We start from the raw sequence: 19,040 nt of genomic DNA on the forward strand, positions 1-19,040 counted from the left end.
ATTACTCTAAGGCAAATCTACTCCAACTAACTGATGACCTGATGAAATTCAGTCACCCTCCTCTCCCTGATAATCCCAAGTCACATGCAGACTATTTCTTGTATAACTTCTGCTCCCATCTCCATGCTTGCATTGAGGCCTTATCCCCATAATGTATAAACAGTGCCGCATTTAAGAACAAACCCATTTGTTGAAATCCCAGTATTGACAAACTAAACAAAAACAGGAAGAAACTCATGGTTAATAAAAGCAAAATAAACCACCATCAGTTAGAGGAGAAGTCAAAAAGGTCAACAAGAACTTAGAAACAAAATCAAATCCTCTAAAACAAGTATGAATTGAGAACTGCCACCCACAAGAAGGATAACCACAAGGCCTTCTTCAGAAGTGTCAGAAACATCAGAAGTAATACCAACAATGTTCTGAGCTAATGCAAAATAATTCCATAAACTCGTCCCCTGAGGACATAATCAGTATATTAGCAGACAAATCCAGCTCAAACTTTACTCCCCTATCTCTACCTAATTATTCGCAACACATTAGTATGCCTATGCAACCCGCCCCCCCCCCAAATCACCTCTGAGCAAGTCCCAAGTTCTCTGTCTGTATAATAGAGGCATAGCTGGCTCAACCTGTGCCCTGTGCCAGTCTGATAAACTAGTGCCCCACCCCCTCAGCTCTTCAAGTAAAGAGAAAAAAATAAAAGCCCATGATCACATACCTAGGCAAGAGCCATCTCTGATTATGACCCCAAACTCCTCCCTGTCTTTCTCTCTCTCTTTTTTAAAAAAAAAAAAAAAAGGAAGAAATATTCTTTTTTTTCTTTTAAACTGTAGCAAACTGCTTACCAAGATGTAACAAGCACTTGCTACAGTTTAGACCACACAGGGAGTGCTACAGTGCTCAGGTTTGACTGCAAATGCAATACCAGCTTTTAAAATCCATATGCATTAAGGAATGATCAAGGTCAGCCAATCACACCGCCCCTACACTTTCTGCCCACACCAGTTGCCCCTGCCTTAGCTACACTACTGCTTTTTAGGCTTGGATATGGTGCCAGGCAGTCTTCTTATCAGCACCAAACATTGGCTGATTTGTTATTAAGTGCATTCGGTCTCAGCCCCTCCACTGGATTCATGCTAAAGGTATGGAAAAATGCTATAGTCATCCCACTCCACAAAGCAGACCCCCCTACTGATCCGGGAAACAACAGATGAATAACTCGCACCAGCCTTCTGTGTAAGGCCGTGGTGTGCATCATTCAAATTCTGGACCCTGAACCCAAACATTTTGGATTTGTTAAAGGCAGTTCCTGCTTTCTAAGTCTGGTGGACATTGTTGAAAAAGTCACTGAGGCATGACTTAGACTTGACCAAAACCTTAGATACCATTCCATATTCTGGCATTATTGATAAGCTAATCAAACTATAGTATATGTAAACCCTTCTGCTTCCTGTTGGATAGCAGACTGGCTCATCAACAGAACTGCTCTATTAGTGTTGGAGTACACTTTCAAAAAAAGAGTAATTACCATTGGTGCACCCCAGGGATCTGCACTAGGATGACTGATCTTTGGTTGTCAAGGCTGGCATCAGTGGCCTGTGGCTGACAAAGTTTGCTGATGACTGTAATCTGGGTGGTGTCATAAACACCCCAAATGACTATCAGATTCTCATGGAAGGCCTAATGCACATTATAAAATGGTGTTTAGATTATGGCCTCAAACTAAATGCCAAGAAAAAAAACGGTCATCCATGCTCCTATCACATAGGTAAACCACCCTGAAATTGACTTGGTCTTTAGGGACTTGAAAACCTTCACTAGTAATGATCTTCTAGATCCAAGGAAGTCATAATTCCCCCCATTTTTCTGGCCAATTATAGAGTATAATGTCTACTTTGGTATGTACATATCTAAGTACATGACCCCAGGAGACCACAGTGTTTCCTTCCTAAGACTTTCATAAGCGTACCCGTCTTGAGATAGCTGAAGTTGAAAAGCGAGAAGAAAAAAATGTCAATGCCTCAAAACAACATATGTGAGGACTAAGAACAGATATGCAACAGAGCCAAGTATAGAAATAAGGTACAAAAGGAAAGCTGGCAGTGGAATGTAGAAGTCTAGGAAGTTATTAAAACAACGAAGAAGTGCAGGATAAAGTAAGAGATATAAAAGACAGACCAGGCTAAGAAGGAATACTGGTTGCCTAACAAAGTGGCTAAGAGGGAAGTTGCAATAGCAAAGAACAAGTCATCAAAGGCTCTGTACCAGCTTCTGGAAAGTGACTCATTAGATGGCACAAAAAAACCCTATCAGGTTGTAGGGCAAAGACAGAAGGATAAAGAAGATAGTCAGAGACCCTTTTTAAGGGATGCCAGCAACAACCTACTCAGCAGTCCACAAATCATCAAAGGTAGATGGAAGGAGTACATCCAGCAGCTTCAGAGTGAAGGAAACCCCAAAGAAGCTGTACTGCCTCAGACACAGCTGAAAAGGAGGAGCCCAACCTAGAAGAAATAAGAATAGCACTAAGGAAAATGAAGTCAGGGAAAGCAGCAGACTTAGATGAGGTCACAGCAGAAATGATAAAGATGCTGAGTGAGATAGGGGAGAAATAGCTACTGAGGGTACTCACAGCAGAGTGGAGAGAAAGTCGTATGCCAGATGACTGGAGAATAAGTATTCAAGTGCCGATGTACAAGAACAAAGGGGACATTCACAAATGTAGGCAGTGTAGAGGTATCAGACTCCTGTCACACTTAAGGAAAGATTCAGAAAGATAAAATCACTATGAAGCAGCAAACATGGCTGAGGAAGTCCAAATAAAACCAAAATTTAATATACAAATGATAAAAAGTGAGCGGTTTTGCGTTGTCATCAACGCTTCATCAGATATTACATAATTACAGGTTTAGCTTAGCATTCAGTGAACCAATCGAAGACGCTGTTACTTGTGAACGTAATACAACATAAGTTACATTCGTTTAATGCCAACTATTCAAATGTCATATAGTTAATTCCTGTAACTAATGTAAATGTCTGAAGCAGGTATTCAAATCATAATTAAAATTTTCATAAAATCCTGTTACTTCGCTAATGATCCAAATCACCATTAAAAGAGAAAAATGATGACGCTCCTATAAAAAAGCATAACAGTTGTGATGTTATTGTTTCCTAATTGTTTATTATGCTTTTTTATAGGAACATTATCATTTTCTCTTTTTGATTGGTGATTTGGATCATTAGTGAAGTAACTCAGGATTTTATGAAAATTTTAGTTATGATTTGAATACCTGTTTCAGACATTTACATTATTTACTGGGATTAACAGTTTGAAATTTGAATAGTTGGCTTTAAATGAATGTAACTTATGTTGTATTATGTTCACAAGTAACAAAGGCTTTGATTGGTTCACTGAATGTTTAAATGCTAAACTACCCCTGTAATTATTTAATCTATGATGAATTGTTGATGACAACGTGAAAGTGCTCACTTTTTATCGTTCTTTCATTAAACTTTCCTTAATTTGGACGTCCTCAGCCATGTTTGCTGCCTCATAGTGATTTTATCTTTCTGGATCTTACATTTGTGTTACTGAAACAGCTTAATTCTTGCAGTACTTGGTTTTGTATATACACTTATGGAAAGGGTGACTGAAAAATGAATACACAAAGTATCAGAAAATAAGATGGGAGATAAGCAGTTCAGATTGAGATCAAGATGCAGCATCACAACTGACCCGATGTTTGTAGTGAGACATGTAATTGAGACAATTTGAAATAGGAATTCCTAGACTTGGAAAACGCATATGACAATGTCTCAAGAAAGCTTATTTGGTTCTAGCCATTGCTAGAAAAGAAAAGTGAGCTGATATTTTTATTTAGCAATTTTATATGTTTAGCTAAGAATGTGTGTAATAAAGAAATGCAAACTATTCTTAATAGAACATCTAACTCATAAGCATTTATCTTGGCAGAAGTTACACAGTTTATTAGGTAAATATTAATGGTTTTGTATAATTCATACTGAATTTTGTTATGGATAGTTGTATGTAGTTTATTTTTCTTGTTTTTTGTTGTATTTTATTCATTTGTATTTTAACTTTTTTGGCTGTAAAATCAGCCTATAAGCAAGGACCCAATGACTCAAGTGCAAACGGTACTTGATCTCACAGATGGATTTCCACGGGAGTGAATGTGTATCAGGGTTCAGCTCTGAGCCCGCTGCTGTTCATTCTGGTAATGGACTACATTAGCAAACAGGTCAGAGGGGGACAGATCAACAAGGCTGCTGTATGCAGATGATGCAGCATTGCAGGCAGTCTTTGAACAAGAAGTTCAGCAAACGGAATGCAAAACTGAAGGCAAGCAGGATGCAAGTGAGCACAGATAAGACAGTTGTAATGGCAGCAAATGGGGCTATCAGAATAAACTGATAATTGAGATAGAAGTGAAAACAGTGGAACAGGTTACCAGCCTCAGGTATCTAGGAGGGGGATTGAGGAGAAGGGAAGTCTGAATGAGGAGGCCAAAGCTAGAATCAGAGAGACTGTAGACAACTGGCACAGTGTCAGGAGTAATAGATTCATAGATTAGTGCTAAGCTAACTGCCCCTTAACCATTAGGCCACCATCCCAACCAGATGAATGTGAAAGAAGCTAAAAAGCAAGATGGACAGAACAGTGGTGTGACCTATCCTACTGTATGGTACTGAAACCTGGGTAGTGAAGACAAAGCAGCTCAGGAAGCAAGAAGTGATGGAGATGAAGTGTCTGAGGCAGGTGGTAGGATTCACACTGTGCGAGAAACAAAGAAATGAGGACATCATAGCAGAAGCACATCTAAGTCCAGTTAAAGAGCAGGTCAAAGAGAACAGATAGATAACAGCTGTTCCAGAACATGTTCAGGAAAGCAGAAAACAATCTGGAGAAGAAGGATTGGGAGAGACAGGAAGAAGGCAAGACAAAACAAGGGCATCCAGCAAAGAGATGGATGGACTGTGTGACACAAGACCTGAAACCATCAGACATGAATGTCAAAAATGGGATGAGAGTGGCAATAAATCAAAAAATGGAGATGGCAACAGCTGTTGTGACACCTGAACCCCATGTAGAAAATGTGAAAAAAGGGAAATTTATGATGATGATGATGATGATTATGATGATGTTGCCCATCTTGTGAAGGTCTGACCACCTTAAAGTGGTCTCACTCTTTTCCATTTCCTATCGATTTTTGACAGCGGACCTCTTACTAACTTACAGAATCTTGAGCAATATGGTCCTGTGCACCCTTCGTCACACCTACAAAACTAATAACACCTAAATATATGCTCAAGAGATCTAAAATTCCATCATAATATAAATAGGACCTGCTGGCATAGCATGTATTAATGCCGGAAAATACCTCTTTTATGGCATAGATATCCCCAGGGTGTAAACAATAGTAGTTCTCTGACTCTTTTTAAGTGCAGTCTGGATGACTAGATAGGCACTCATAATACATTGCCAGGCTGGCCCCTTAAGCCCTTATGGAAAGGTACATAACTCTGTGCAAAGTATTTCATCTTGTTGAGGGTCTGTTATTAATTCATGTCTTGGTAAATTCGGTGTGAGATTATACTTGATTATATTTGATATTCTATGCCTCTCAGAGACCTGGCTAAAACCTAGCACTAAAGACACTGAGATTATTCCCCAAGGCTATAACATTCGTCCCAAAAGAAAAGGTGGTGGTGTTGCTATTCTTTTTAAAAACCATCTTAATATCACTACCCTTCCACCCCTATCATCTCAAGATAGCAAGATAGAAGCCATCATTATCAAACTCCAATTAAATTCCAAAAAATCCATATATATTATCTGTATGTACCTGCCTCCTGGTAACAATATACCAATACTTGAAGATTATCTTAGTTGCGTATCAGCTACTTATCCACAGGAAACCATCATACTAGGAGACCTGAACATAGACTGGAATAGCATTAATGCAGAAAATCCTTCATCTCATATTAACCTTCACGGCTTCACCCAAACCATTACCTTGACTACTAGGCTTAATAAACATACTAATAGAGAAAGCATTTTAGACTGGATACTTATAAACAGACTAAAACTAATTACAAAGTAGGAACCTTGCCAGACGATGTTAGTGACCACTCTTTAACTTTTATAACAAGAAAAAGAACTGACTGTCCAAATCCCCACATTACTAGAAAATCCATCAAACATTTTAATCCTGACCTATTTCAAGCTGAACTCAGTGCATGTAACTGGAACCCTAAAACACTCTCTTGAAAATACAGTACTACATTTTAACAAAATATTTTTATCCATTCTTGACACACATGCACCGAACGCAGTATTAGAATGAAATCCAATACAGCCCTGAAACCAAAAGCTTATTCTCACTAGGAATAAAGTCTGGGCTAGTTGGAGATCCCACAGAAATAATACAGATCTCCTACTCTTCAGACAGCATAGAAATCTAACTAAAAAGCAGTTATAAAAAGAAATTCTATATTGATCTACAACAAACCCATCTTAACAATTCTAAACTATTCTGGTCCTCAATCAATAAACTCCTCTCCCAGGAACTTCCAAAACACCTTCCCCACTAAATGCAGACCCTGATACCCCACAACAGACTGCAGATGCTCTTAACTCATTCTTCACAGAAACTATTCAAGCACTAGCTAAACAACTTAATGCCAACAACTTCTGTCCTCTAAGTAAACTAACAAACTCCACTTTTAACTTTTCACTACAACCTATCTCTACATCGTACATTCACAGACTCCTTCTCAAGCTAAAACCATGCACCCCCTCTGCTGATAAGCTCCCTTCCCTTTTTCTTCAAAAGGCTGCTAAGGTTATTGCATATCCTATATCTATTCTTATAAATAGGACAATTAGAGAAGGAATCATCCCTGAAGTTTGGAAGGTATCTCATATAATCCCACTTCACAAAGGTGGAAACTCAACTGACTACTCCAACTATAGACCTATTGCTCTCCTCTCACCTTTGTCCAAGATTATGGAAAAGTGTATCCACCTTCAACTTGTACAATATCTCTCAAACCATAACATCATAGCAAACTGCCAACATGGCTTTAGACCACATCACAGTACTACCACTGCCCTGCTTTCTTTTGTAGACACTATTAACCAGAACCGAAACAACAACTTACTCTCTTCTGCCCTCTTCATTGACCTCTCCAAAGCATTCGATATGGTAAACCACCCCTTATTACTTAATACTGTTGAATCCATCTCATTTGATGCCCCAGCCATTAAATGGTTTAAATCTTACCTCACAAACAGAAAACAAGCTGTTCGCTGGGATAACCACATCTCTTCTCCTGCCTGTTTCCAGGCTCTATCCTTGGCCCACTTCTTTTCTCCCTCTTCATTAATGGTCTTCAAAAAATAATCCCTCAAGCAACCTGCATCCAATATGCAGATGATTCTACACTCATCTGCTCAGCTCCATCTACCCCAGAACTTATCTCTCTCACCCAAAAAGTATTCAGTACAGTAGAAACATGGTTCTCTAGTCGCTTCCTCTTACTAAATGCCAAAACCAAACTTCTTCTTTTTACTCCCACATCTAGAACCTCCCCTTACATTTCTCCATCTCTTCAAACAGCACCACTGTTATCTGACACTTCAACTAAATTGTTAGGTATTACAATTGACAATAATCTCTCATTCGACCTACACATTAACAACTCCATAAAACTAGTTAACAGAAAGATAGGATCCTTATATCGAATCAGACCATTTCTTACACCATCTACCAGAACAAGGATTGCTCACTCTCATCTTATTTCAACTCTTCTATATGCTGCACCTATCTTCACTAACCTCAAAAAAAACAGCCTTAACAAACTGGCAACCTGTTATAATAACATTGCCCGCTTTGCTACTGGTAATCCCTATAAAACACATCACTGTCTCAACTTAAAACTTCTAGGCTGGCCAGAATTTCAGAACTATCTTTTAATCCATCAACTCTGCATTGCCCATAAAATACTATACCAACCTAATAATACCCCCATACTCTCACAACTCATAACCCTTATAAAAATCTCAACTCTCCGCTCTTCCAGCAAACTTCTGACAAGTTCAACAAAATCAAATAATAATGCTGGTGACTCTCTATTTACCAATGCTATAGGGACAAAATGGAATTTGTTACCCACTAGCATAACAAAGATAACTTCATTGCCTCTTTCAAACAGAATATTAAAGTGCATTTCCAAAATCACTGGCTTTGCTCCTGTAATAAACCTAATTAGTCTTTCACTATTACTACCTAAATAAAACCATCTCTTCTCCTTTCTACTCTTCGTACTATTTGTCTTTCTTTTCTTCTCCCTTTACTTCTCTACCTGTTATTCTGCATTACTTGCTCTTTTATTTTCACCACTTTCTATTCCCACCTTTTCCCCTTACTGTCTTCTCACTTTATTCTCCATACCTTCACTCCTTTGTTCTATTTTAATCCAATCAGTATTTTCAACTGGTTAATTGAGAATTCAACTGTATTGAGTGATTTAGTAACTAACTCTTGTAGTAGTTTTTATTTACATAGAAGAGTTTGCTATCTTTTATTTTTAATGTTTGCTTGCAAACTCTATTACTAACTCTCTTATTTTCATTATAATGAGTATTGCTATTACATTTTTGTGTGATAATTTTTTGTCTCTGAATGTATCTCACTCTGTGGAGCTTTTCTCCCCGGGCCTCTACTGAAAATGGAAATTTCTCCAGCTAGACTAGCCCGGTCAACAAATGTAAAATAAAATAAATAAATACGCCTAGACTGTAAATGGTTTGCAGAACTGACATCCTAGCATACCTCTCAACTGTACAGATTTTCGCAGAATGTCCAGAAAAATTCTACACCTTACCGATTCATAAAGGAGATAGCTCTACCAAACTCTCAGACTTTAAGCCCATTGCAATTCTATCACCTCTCTCTAAGATCTTAGAAAAATGCATACACAAACAAATCCTACACTACCTCATACAAGAGAACCTAATCACCCCCACTCAACATGGCTTTCATGCTGGACATAGCACCTCTACGGCTCTCATCTCCTTCATTAACACCATCTCACAAGCCAGAGACCAGAACAAACTAGTGTCTTGCCTCTTTATTGATCTCTCAAAGTCTTTTGACACAGTCTCTCACCCCCTCCTCTTAAACTCTCTGAATTCAACCTATCCACCGCTACTATTGCCTGGTTCTCTAGCTATCTCAACAACCGTTTCCAATCTGTTAAAAGGTTTTCTGCTATCTCTCCAGAACTTCCTATAAATATGGGGGTTCCCCAAGTTTCAGTAGTTGGCCCACTACTATTTAATGTTTTCACCAATCTGTTATTTACCTCCTTACCACTGTCATCACTTGTACAATACACTGATGACTCCACAGTCATCACCATAGCCGATACCCTTTCTGACATACACACAGCAACTCAGAACTCCTTTTTATCTATTAAAAACTGTCTCAACAAGAACCAGCTAATCCTAAACCCAAAGAAGACTAAACTTTTGATCTTCGTCCCGAAAACTATGAATCATCTTTAACCTTCAGTCTCCATCACTTCCCATAATAACAGACCTATCACTGTGGAAACTCACACCAAACTACTTGGGGTCATTATTGATGATCAGATGAAATTTGACTTGCATGTTCTCAGTAACATTAAGAAAACCCACCAAAAACTTGGCCTCCTCTACAGTAATAAAAACTTTTTATCCAGTAAAGCCAAAATAGCCCTATCCCATGCCTACGTACTCCCGACCCTTCTCTACAGCTCTCAGATCCTCACCAACTTACAAGCCACACTACTCTCTAAACTAGAGTCCACTTACAAGGTGACCAGATCTGCTGCTGAACACCCCTACCATTCTCATCAGCTTAGCCCTCAGGAAACTAAATTGGTTAGAGCTTCCCTACAACCTTCTCCTCTCTCAGCTTTAAATAATTCATTCTATACTGCACCTGCCCTCCTTCTGTCTCAGCATTATCTCTATCATCTCCCCCTATTCCCCACCTAGAACCTCTCAGAGCTCTGAACAACATCTTATTTCTATATACAAGCCAAAAATCAAAATAGGCAACAACCTTTACAGCTACTCCCCAGCTCAGAACTAGAATAAACGTCCGCTGGACATTTGAAATATGAAGCCTAAACACCAGTTTAGAAATGCTGTAAAGAAATACCTAAGCAATACATGGCTATGTCTGGGTAATCATTCCCCGACTGACTTTATTCCTCTCTGCCATTTTGCCTCCCACCTTTCTTCCATACCTATTTCACCCTACCTCCCTTCTTTTCCTCTATGTTTTTCTACATTACTCTTACTAGTTCTAGTTTTCAGTCTTGCACTTGCATGGTCACTATAGACTCCAATAGAATGTATTGAGTTATAATTAGTTCTACGAACTGCAGCTGTTCAGCTGAACTGATGACGAAGAGTGTAATTTCTCTATTTGATTCTCTATCTGATTTTTTACTCTGTGTTGTTCTAGGTGTACTTACTAATCATTTAGAATCTTAATTTCTATTATTTTAACATAGTTTATTGTTACTGCTGGCATGTACGCATCATGTTCATGCAGTTATGTAGTTATGTAGTAATGTTTGTGGAGCTTTTTCCCTGGGTCTCCACTGAAAAATGTCTCCGGCCCAGCTGGACTAGCCCAGTCAACAAATGTCAAGTAAATAAATAAATTAATTAATTATTTTTTTTGCCATATATTTTTAGTCTGTTTTTCATAAAATTGTGGTTTTCTGGCAAATTAGTAGCAAATCATTAAAGACTGAAGTTAGAAAATAATGACAGATGTTTGAGTTTCAGACTTCATACCCTTCAGAAAATTCATGCTAACGCAAAACCTGTTATTTTATCAACTTTGTAATTTTTTAAGAGCAATATTTAAAACTTATCCCTATTTTTGGGCCTTTGTCCCACTTTTATATATATGGCTTTGTCCAGATTTCTTGCACTAAGAGGTTGAGAGGTATGCATTCTAGTATTCACCTATGAACCTATGGTTAAACATGAAACTTTATTGACAGCAGAACATGGTATCCCTTTTGTTGTTCCTGCTTTTCCTATGATCTTTCATGGATCAGTTCAGCAAAACCCATTCATCGTATCTGTTGATTGCAAAACTTGTCCATGTGGTAGATGAAAAGGACTTTACAAAGTTCAGAGCTGTGCATGAACATTTGCTAGTGTTGCCATTTTTAATGAGATAATGTTTTCAATTTCACTGAGACATACTATTATTGATATTTGTTTAGCACTTTTTGATCTTTAGCTATTACAGCATATCTAAGCTCCGTAAGATAGCATAGCCTTATTCACTCTGACTTCTGTGACCCAGTTTGTCACACAGTTCCAGCAACAATTTTGTATTTCTTTCTCAGCTCCCATTTTCTGCTGAATAAATTCATTTTACATTAATATATCCTTAACCCATACCTCAGAACGTTCATGATTTTAGTTAGACTGTGTGCATCCTTAACTGGGAACGTTCTCAGCTTCTTCCAATTTTCTTTTACTTGCATCTGTTTTCCCCTTTTTCCTCACTACTTTCCTCAAGCTTTGACTCCTCATATATAAATATCTATGTATTTATGAATAATTCCAATATTTACACCATTTTGACAGGGACCCAAAATCATTTTTACTTTTATTCTATTTTTTTTTATGATATCTTCTTCTTCTTTTGGCTATTCTCGTTAAGGGTCACCATAGCGGATCATCTGTTTCCATTTCTTCCTGGCCTCTGCGTCTTGCTCTGTCACACCAACCACCAGCATGTCCTCTCTCACCACATCCATAAACCTTATCTTAGGCCTTCCTCTTTTCTTCTTACCTGGCATTTCCCAATATACCCAGCATCCCTCCTCAGCACATGTCCAAACCAATGTAATCTTGCCTTTCTGGCTTTGTCTCCAAACCTTCCAACCTGGGATGATCCTCGAATATACTTATTCCTGATCCTGTCCACCCTCATCACACCCAGTGCAAATCTTAACATCTTTAACTTTGCCACATCCAGCTCTAACGCCTGCCTTTTTGTCAGTGCCACTATCTCCAACCCATATAACATAGCTGGTCTCACTATCCTCTTGTAGACTTTCCCTTTCACTCTTACTAGTACTCGTCTGTCACAAATCACTCCTGACACTCTTCTCCACCCACTCCACCCTGCCTGTACTCTCTTCTTCACCTCTCTTCCACACTCACCGTTACTCTGAACTGTTGATCCCAAGTATTTAAACTCATCCACCTTCACCAACTCTACTCCCTGCATCCTCACCATTCCTCTATCCTCCCTCTCATTTACACACATATATTCTGTCTTAGTTCAGCTGACCTTCATTCCACTCCTCTCTAGAGCATATCTCCACCTCTTCAGGGTCTCTTCAACCTGTTCCCTACTCTCACTACATATCACAATGTCATCTGCAAACATCATAGTCCACGTGGACTCCTGTCTGATCTCATCTGTCAACCTGTCCATCACCAGTGCAAATAAGAAAGGGTTCAGAGCTTATCCTTGATGTAACCCCACCTCCACCTTAAACGCTTCTGTCACTCCCACTGCAGATCTCACCACTGTCACACTACCCTTGTCCATATCCTGTACCACTCTTACATACTTCTCTGCCACTCCCGACTTCCTCATACAATACCACAACTCCTCTCTAGGCACTCTGTCATATGCTTTCTCTAAGTCCAGAAAGACATAATGCAACTCCTTCTGACCTTTTCTGTACTTCTCCATCAACACTCTCAGAGCAAACATCGCATCTGTAGTGCTCTTTCCTGGCAGGAAACCATACTGCTGATTACTAATCATCACCTCCCTTCTTAATCTGGCTTCCATTACTCTTTCCCATAATTTAATGCTGTGACTGATCAGTTTTATCCCTCTGTAGTTACTACAGCTCTGATATGGTAAGTCAAAATAGATTTTTACAAATGTTGAACTGCATTATGCTTGTGCTGCGAGCTTTGGTATGTTCCCTTTTTGCTGTGTTTACTATTTTTGTTAATGATTTTGTTACTTACTTGTATTTTCTATTTCCTGTCAGCTATTATGACCTGTAGACTTTTGAATATCTGGCCTGATTGGACTCACCTCCCTATCCCCATGCTGTTGTCCCATTTTGTCCTGATATGGTCCTTAACTGAGCATGTCCCTGTTCTGCAGATAATAAATTATTTGGCTTCATTTTTGATCATGAGACCACCCATCCTGGAGATACAACAGGGATCTTTAACATGAAAATCACTGTATTCCAGATTGTAGTGCTTTAACCCCATAACGCCAAAGGGAGGGTATGAAATGGAAAGAATATTCATCTTTTGGCTTTTCCCAGTTAGGGGTTGCCACAGGGGATAACCTGTCTTCTCACAATTGGCAGTGGAGTTTTATGGTGTCAATTTGCCAGCCCGGTGCCCAACCTTCCACAGAAGGCACACACACACTCACACCTAGGGCCAGTTTAGAGTGTCCAATACAGCATGTCTTGGGGAAGTGGGAGGAAACTGGAGCACCCAGAGGGAACCCACACAACCACAGGGAGGACATGCAGACTCCACACAGAAGGCACCCCAGCTGAGGATCAAACCAGAGAACCTCTTGCTGGGAGGCGGCAATGCTAACCGCTGCACCACTGCGACTGCCCATGAAATGGAAAGAGTGTTAATGAACATATAATCATACAGTCAAGGCATGCTGCTGCGCTATTGTAAGGTGCTTGGCAGAAGTTCTAATCTCATAACCTCCAAATGGACTCCCCAGACTTTCTCTAGGTATGTTCGAGTGATCAGTTTAATGACATCCCTGCTTAGCCTTGGATCATCCTGAATCTCTAATAAAACCCAGTTTGCTTGCAGCATTTATGCTTGTTCTGCTGTGCACCAGTAGGCTCTTAGAAATGACTGCTCTATTTAAACTTTTTGAAACACGCATCATATATCCAGGAATATTGATGTACGGTGTTACATATTATATACACATTTTAAAGGGACAAATGTTATGTCTACAAAATGTGGATAAGTATGTAGTTTGAATTTGCATTTATATACCCATTTCTTCCATGGAGAGTTGATCCAGTCTATAGATAGCTTGTGTGTAAGTATGTGTTCAATAGTTATATAATATAAAAAATGAATGAATGCCAGCAATGGTGTTGGTGTGTGTGTGTGTGTGTGTGTGTGTGTGTGTGTGTGTGTGTGTGTGTGTGTGTGTGTGTGTGTGTGTGTGTGTTCAATATTTATATAATATAAAAAATGAATGAATGCCAGCAATGGTGTTGGTGTGTATGTTTGTGTGTGTGCGTGTGTGTGCGTGTGTGTGTGTGTGTGTGTGTGTGTGTGTGTGTGTGTGTGTGTGTGTGTGTGTGAAAATTTGTGATCACTCACCTGGTCATCCAGGCCAGTATTAAAGGTTGTGAGACAAATACTCTGCTTACTACATAAGGGACGCCTGTTCCAGAAATGGGGGGTATGTTGGTTTATGTGTCTGTCACGCCATCTGGCGCTGTTGATGCTTGCTTTGCCACTTGTTATATTTAGGTGAAGGAGTTCAAAGAGTGCTTGGTCATTCATATTACAGAAAACAAAGCAGACATTACCCTTAGGATTGTGGATGACCCTGAGTAGAAGGACAGAGCTATTAGTTTGTCAGAGTAATAAAGGTGACAATACCTAAGATCTTTTTTTTTTTTTTGGTGAAGAAATGTTGAGGTTTCTCAAGCTGGTTAGGTGCTTGGTGAAACACATGCTGAAAGTGCACTATATCCAATGATGGGTCTAATAAGGGGTGAATAAAGTGGCACTATTACTCCTTTGGACTTTGAGGAGATACCACAAAGGACAGGCTGTACAGGGTAGAAGAATTTTCTAACCACTACAGAGACGTAGTAGTCAAAAGACAATCTGTAAGTACCCAAGTCCCTAATGACTATGTCAAATTTAAGTGGAATGCTGTCTGTATGGTAAACCGTAGTGATGTTAGATTTAAAGGAAACTATGCTGTATTTCTTGGAGTTGAGGGTAAGCCAATGATTAATACATCTAGCATTTGTATCAGAATGGGATTTGATAATTGCACCCCATTTGCAATCATTAGTAAACTTGGTTAGCTATAATCCCTTGGTATTGGCTTTTATGTCACAGAAATGTGTACCAAAGAGGAGGGGACCCAGGACAGAACTTTGTGGGACACCATTAGTGACATTTTTCTGTCTAGAACAAACACCCTCAATCTTAAAGGTATGGGTTATATCAGATAGCCAGTTACCCATCCAGTGAACTATGTATAGATTAATGTTGAGTTAGGAGAATTTGTAAATAATCCCAGCAAGGGGAATAGTGTCAAAGGCCTTGACAAGGTCTAGATAAGCAGTATGGACTGCATGTTTTTCATTCATGGCCTCAGTACCTTTTTCAAAGAGCCCAGATAGGTTAAGCAGGCATGATCTGCCTTTTACAAAGCCAGACTGGTGTGTATCAATGGATATAATGTCATCTATATCATGGTTTACTAGCGGAGCTGTAGTAAGTGCAAAAGCCTTGCAAATAACACTAGTGCGACTAATACACCTGTAATTCCTAGGGTCAGAAAAAGACCAGCTTTAAACTGCCATTCTCCACTTCTCTGTGACATAACCAGTTGAGACAATCAGGCTGAAGCGTTATTGGAAGGGTTTTGCTGAGTTGACCGTTATACTTCCCAGCAGGTATCCAGAGATATTGCCAGGGCACAGAGAAGTACTGTTTGTAATTTTAAAGAGTGCAAAAAGCACTTGATCTAAATTGATCTCAGCTGGGGGAATGTGAAGGACAATGGGGGGGGGGGCACAAAGGGAAGAATGGTGCAACGGAGTTAAAAAATAATTTGCCCACAAGTAAAGGAGGGGGTGCTGAAAAGTTCTAAGCCCAACCAACTTTCAAAATTTTGAGCTTTATTTTTGCCTCTGTAGCTGAAAAGAGGGTTATTTCATCTTGTAAAGTGCCAATCTGCAGAATTGTAACACTATATTTTGACATAGTTTCAGATCATTGATTAAACCATGTCAGTGAAAAGTGTGGAATTTTCAAGTGTGGACCTCTGAGCCATAATGAAGTTCCTATTCCTGCAAAATAAAACTCCAAAGGAAATCCATGAATGTATGATGTAAACAAGAGTGACAAGTACCCTTCTTACTCAACTGTGAAGAAGGGTTGTGCAAACTTTCAGAGTGGAGATTTTGAGACCGAAGATGCAGCAAGGTCTGGGAGGCCTCAAACGGTGTCATCTCCTAAAATTGTTGACCATGTTCATGACCTGATTTTGTTAGATTGGCAAATATCAATTATAACAATTGCTGAGACACTACAGATATCCAGAAATGTGTTGGGTTTATAATCCATGAGCAGGTGGGTATGCAGAAGCTGTCAGACAAGTGAGTGCCCAGATGTTTGAATGCTGACAAGAAAAGATGCAGAGTGGACACCTCCAAGTTGACTTTCTTGCATTTTCATCAAGCTGGTGCCAACTTTTTCGGACAACTACTTACTGTTGATGAAACATAGTTATACCACTATGACCCTGAGACAAAACAACAGTCCATGCAATGGCGGCACTCAGGTTTACCAAGGCCAAAGAAGTTTAAGACCCAAACTTCAGCAGGAAAGGTCATGGCCACAGTGTTTTGGGATCAGGAAGGTGTTGTAATGACTGACTATCTTCCAAGGGGCCAAACATTTAATGCAGAATACTACTGTAACTTGCTGTGATTAAAGGAGGCATTGAAAGAAAAAGGGAGAGGGAAGCTGTGGAAAGAATTTCTCTTTTTGCAAGACAATGCACCTGTTCACAAGGCTGGCAAAACAATGGATGTTTTGACAAAACTGGGGTTTAAGTGCATATGACATCCACCCTACTCACCAGATCTTGCCCAGTCTATTTCCTGTTTCCAGACCTTAAACAGAGTTTGAAAGGGTGGCGATTTTCAGAGGTGACTGCAGCAGTGGAACAGTATTTAGTGACCAGACTTCAGACTTTTTTTTTTGGCAGAGTTACAGAAACTTCAGACACAATGTGCCAAGTGTGTTGAACTTTGGTAAGAATATGTTGAATAACTTGTAAGTTTCATGGCTCCACATCATTCCCTTCTTGGTCAGGCTTAGAACTTTTCAGCACCCCCTTGTATTGGTAATGTATTTGGGGTCAGAGAAGAAGGTACCATTAGAGATAAGTTCAGCACAATTTCTAATGTTCCTAATATAGCTGAAGAAAGCCTTTTGAATTATTTGCAATCCTAAGTTCATAGCTGGCCTTACATCTCCCATTGGTAAAATTGAGAAACTTATTTATCAGCTTTATATCCCTTTTATAATGATGAAATGGACATTTTTAGTGATAGCTAGACGTTTTTTCTTTTGTTATGGAGTTTGCTGATGTGGCAGTTCCACCATACAGGTTTAGCTCTAATTTATAAGCACTCATACATATTTACAAATATTATACATAAGAATTACATTCCAGACAATAAATCATACCCCCAAACTATACTAATTAAAAAAAATAGACAAACATTTGCTTTCAAATAGAGAATGGCTGAGCTTCATAGGTATATACTAAGCTAATGACCACCGGGGCTATTATAGGCCTAGCCATGCAGTCCAACCCAATTACGTTCCTATGTATCATGGGCATTTATAGGGGAGGATGTTAGTTAAGACATTTCTAGAAGTAAAGATAGAGAAGTATCCTAGCCAAGTTTCCTTTCATTCAATATAGATCCTACCTTATGTCTTATAAAAGAGCCATAGGTAGCTAAAACATCCAACAGAAAAGAAAAAAACTAATATAGTAAATAAATCATTACATTTAAATTATTATTCTTTTAATTTGCTTTCACAGAGGAAGACCTTGTAGAAAAAACTCCTTGCTCTATCAACTCACAGAGGACCTGTGTTTGTCGGGATGGAATGTTCTGTGAAAGCCCCAAACAAGGAGTTTGTCTGCGTTGTTCTCATCACACAGCCTGTGCACCTGGGTATGGCGTCAAACATAAAGGTACACTGAATCATTTAGGCTGTATTATAGTAGCATGTTAAACATGAATGAAGAATTATCAGTTTTACCTTTACAGCTTACAAGTATAAACACTGTGACATGCATCTACTTAATTGAGTATGCAGTGAGAATTGAATATATTCATAATCTATTCACCCAGCTCTTAAATTTCAGCTGCAGTAGCTTTATCATAGAATTACTGTAGCAAATACAGAGTGTAGTGCAGTCTGCTGCCAAGAAATAAGTACCCGTTGAAGCGGAGTCAGAACTGTGTCACATTTTTCCATCTGATGAGCGGTATGGTACCAAATGTACCTTGTTAGTCAGAGTACAGGGTAACTAAACCTAGCTTTACTCACATAAAATTGTTTTAAGTATAAAAAACAGACCATTTCTTTGTCAGCCATAAGATGATTTACACCTTACAAATATAACAAAACACACCACCTTCTTTATATCCCATGAAAACCAAAAGACCACATACATACATACATACATACATACATACATGCAAATGTTTCAAGCACGGGCATTAATGACCTTCTAGCTTGCCAATATGCCAAAACACTTGTTCCCATAATAAATGTCCAGGCTGTTCTTAAAAATATCTAAACTCGTACTTGCTTTAATGTAATTTGGTAGTCTGTTCCAAGCAATCAGCTACTCTGTCAGAGAACCAGTTAGTACACTTCTCATTCCTATAGAATCTTCTGCATAGGTTGTCTGACGATTCTGTAGTACTTTTTGATAGCCCCAAACATTCCCAGAGGTAGTTGTCCCTAAATGCCTTATATACCTGAATAAGATCTCTTCTTAAATATCTGTAAGAGACACTGTACAAGTTCAGATATTTTAGTCTTTCAAAATAACTTATATTTTCACATCCATGGATGCCCTTAGTATATTTCTGCTGTACTATTTCCAGTTTATTCATGCTTG

The 19,040-nt window shown here is 39.0% G+C and overlaps 1 protein-coding gene across 1 annotated transcript in view; it reads left to right on the top strand.

Annotated features, from left to right (window-relative positions):
• The window catches only part of LOC122794996 (tumor necrosis factor receptor superfamily member 1B-like), a 139,304-nt gene that overhangs the window by 43,843 nt on the left and 76,421 nt on the right, over positions 1 to 19,040 (top strand). The window contains exon 4 of the mRNA XM_044063584.1: positions 17,946 to 18,101. Within this exon, the coding sequence (XP_043919519.1) occupies positions 17,946 to 18,101 (156 nt within the window). The remainder of the gene's footprint in view (positions 1 to 17,945; positions 18,102 to 19,040) is intronic.

Source organism: Protopterus annectens, chromosome 2.part1 (assembly GCF_019279795.1).
Source record: "Protopterus annectens isolate FY-2018-M chromosome 2.part1, PAN1.0, whole genome shotgun sequence".
Lineage (NCBI taxonomy): Eukaryota > Metazoa > Chordata > Ceratodontiformes > Protopteridae > Protopterus > Protopterus annectens.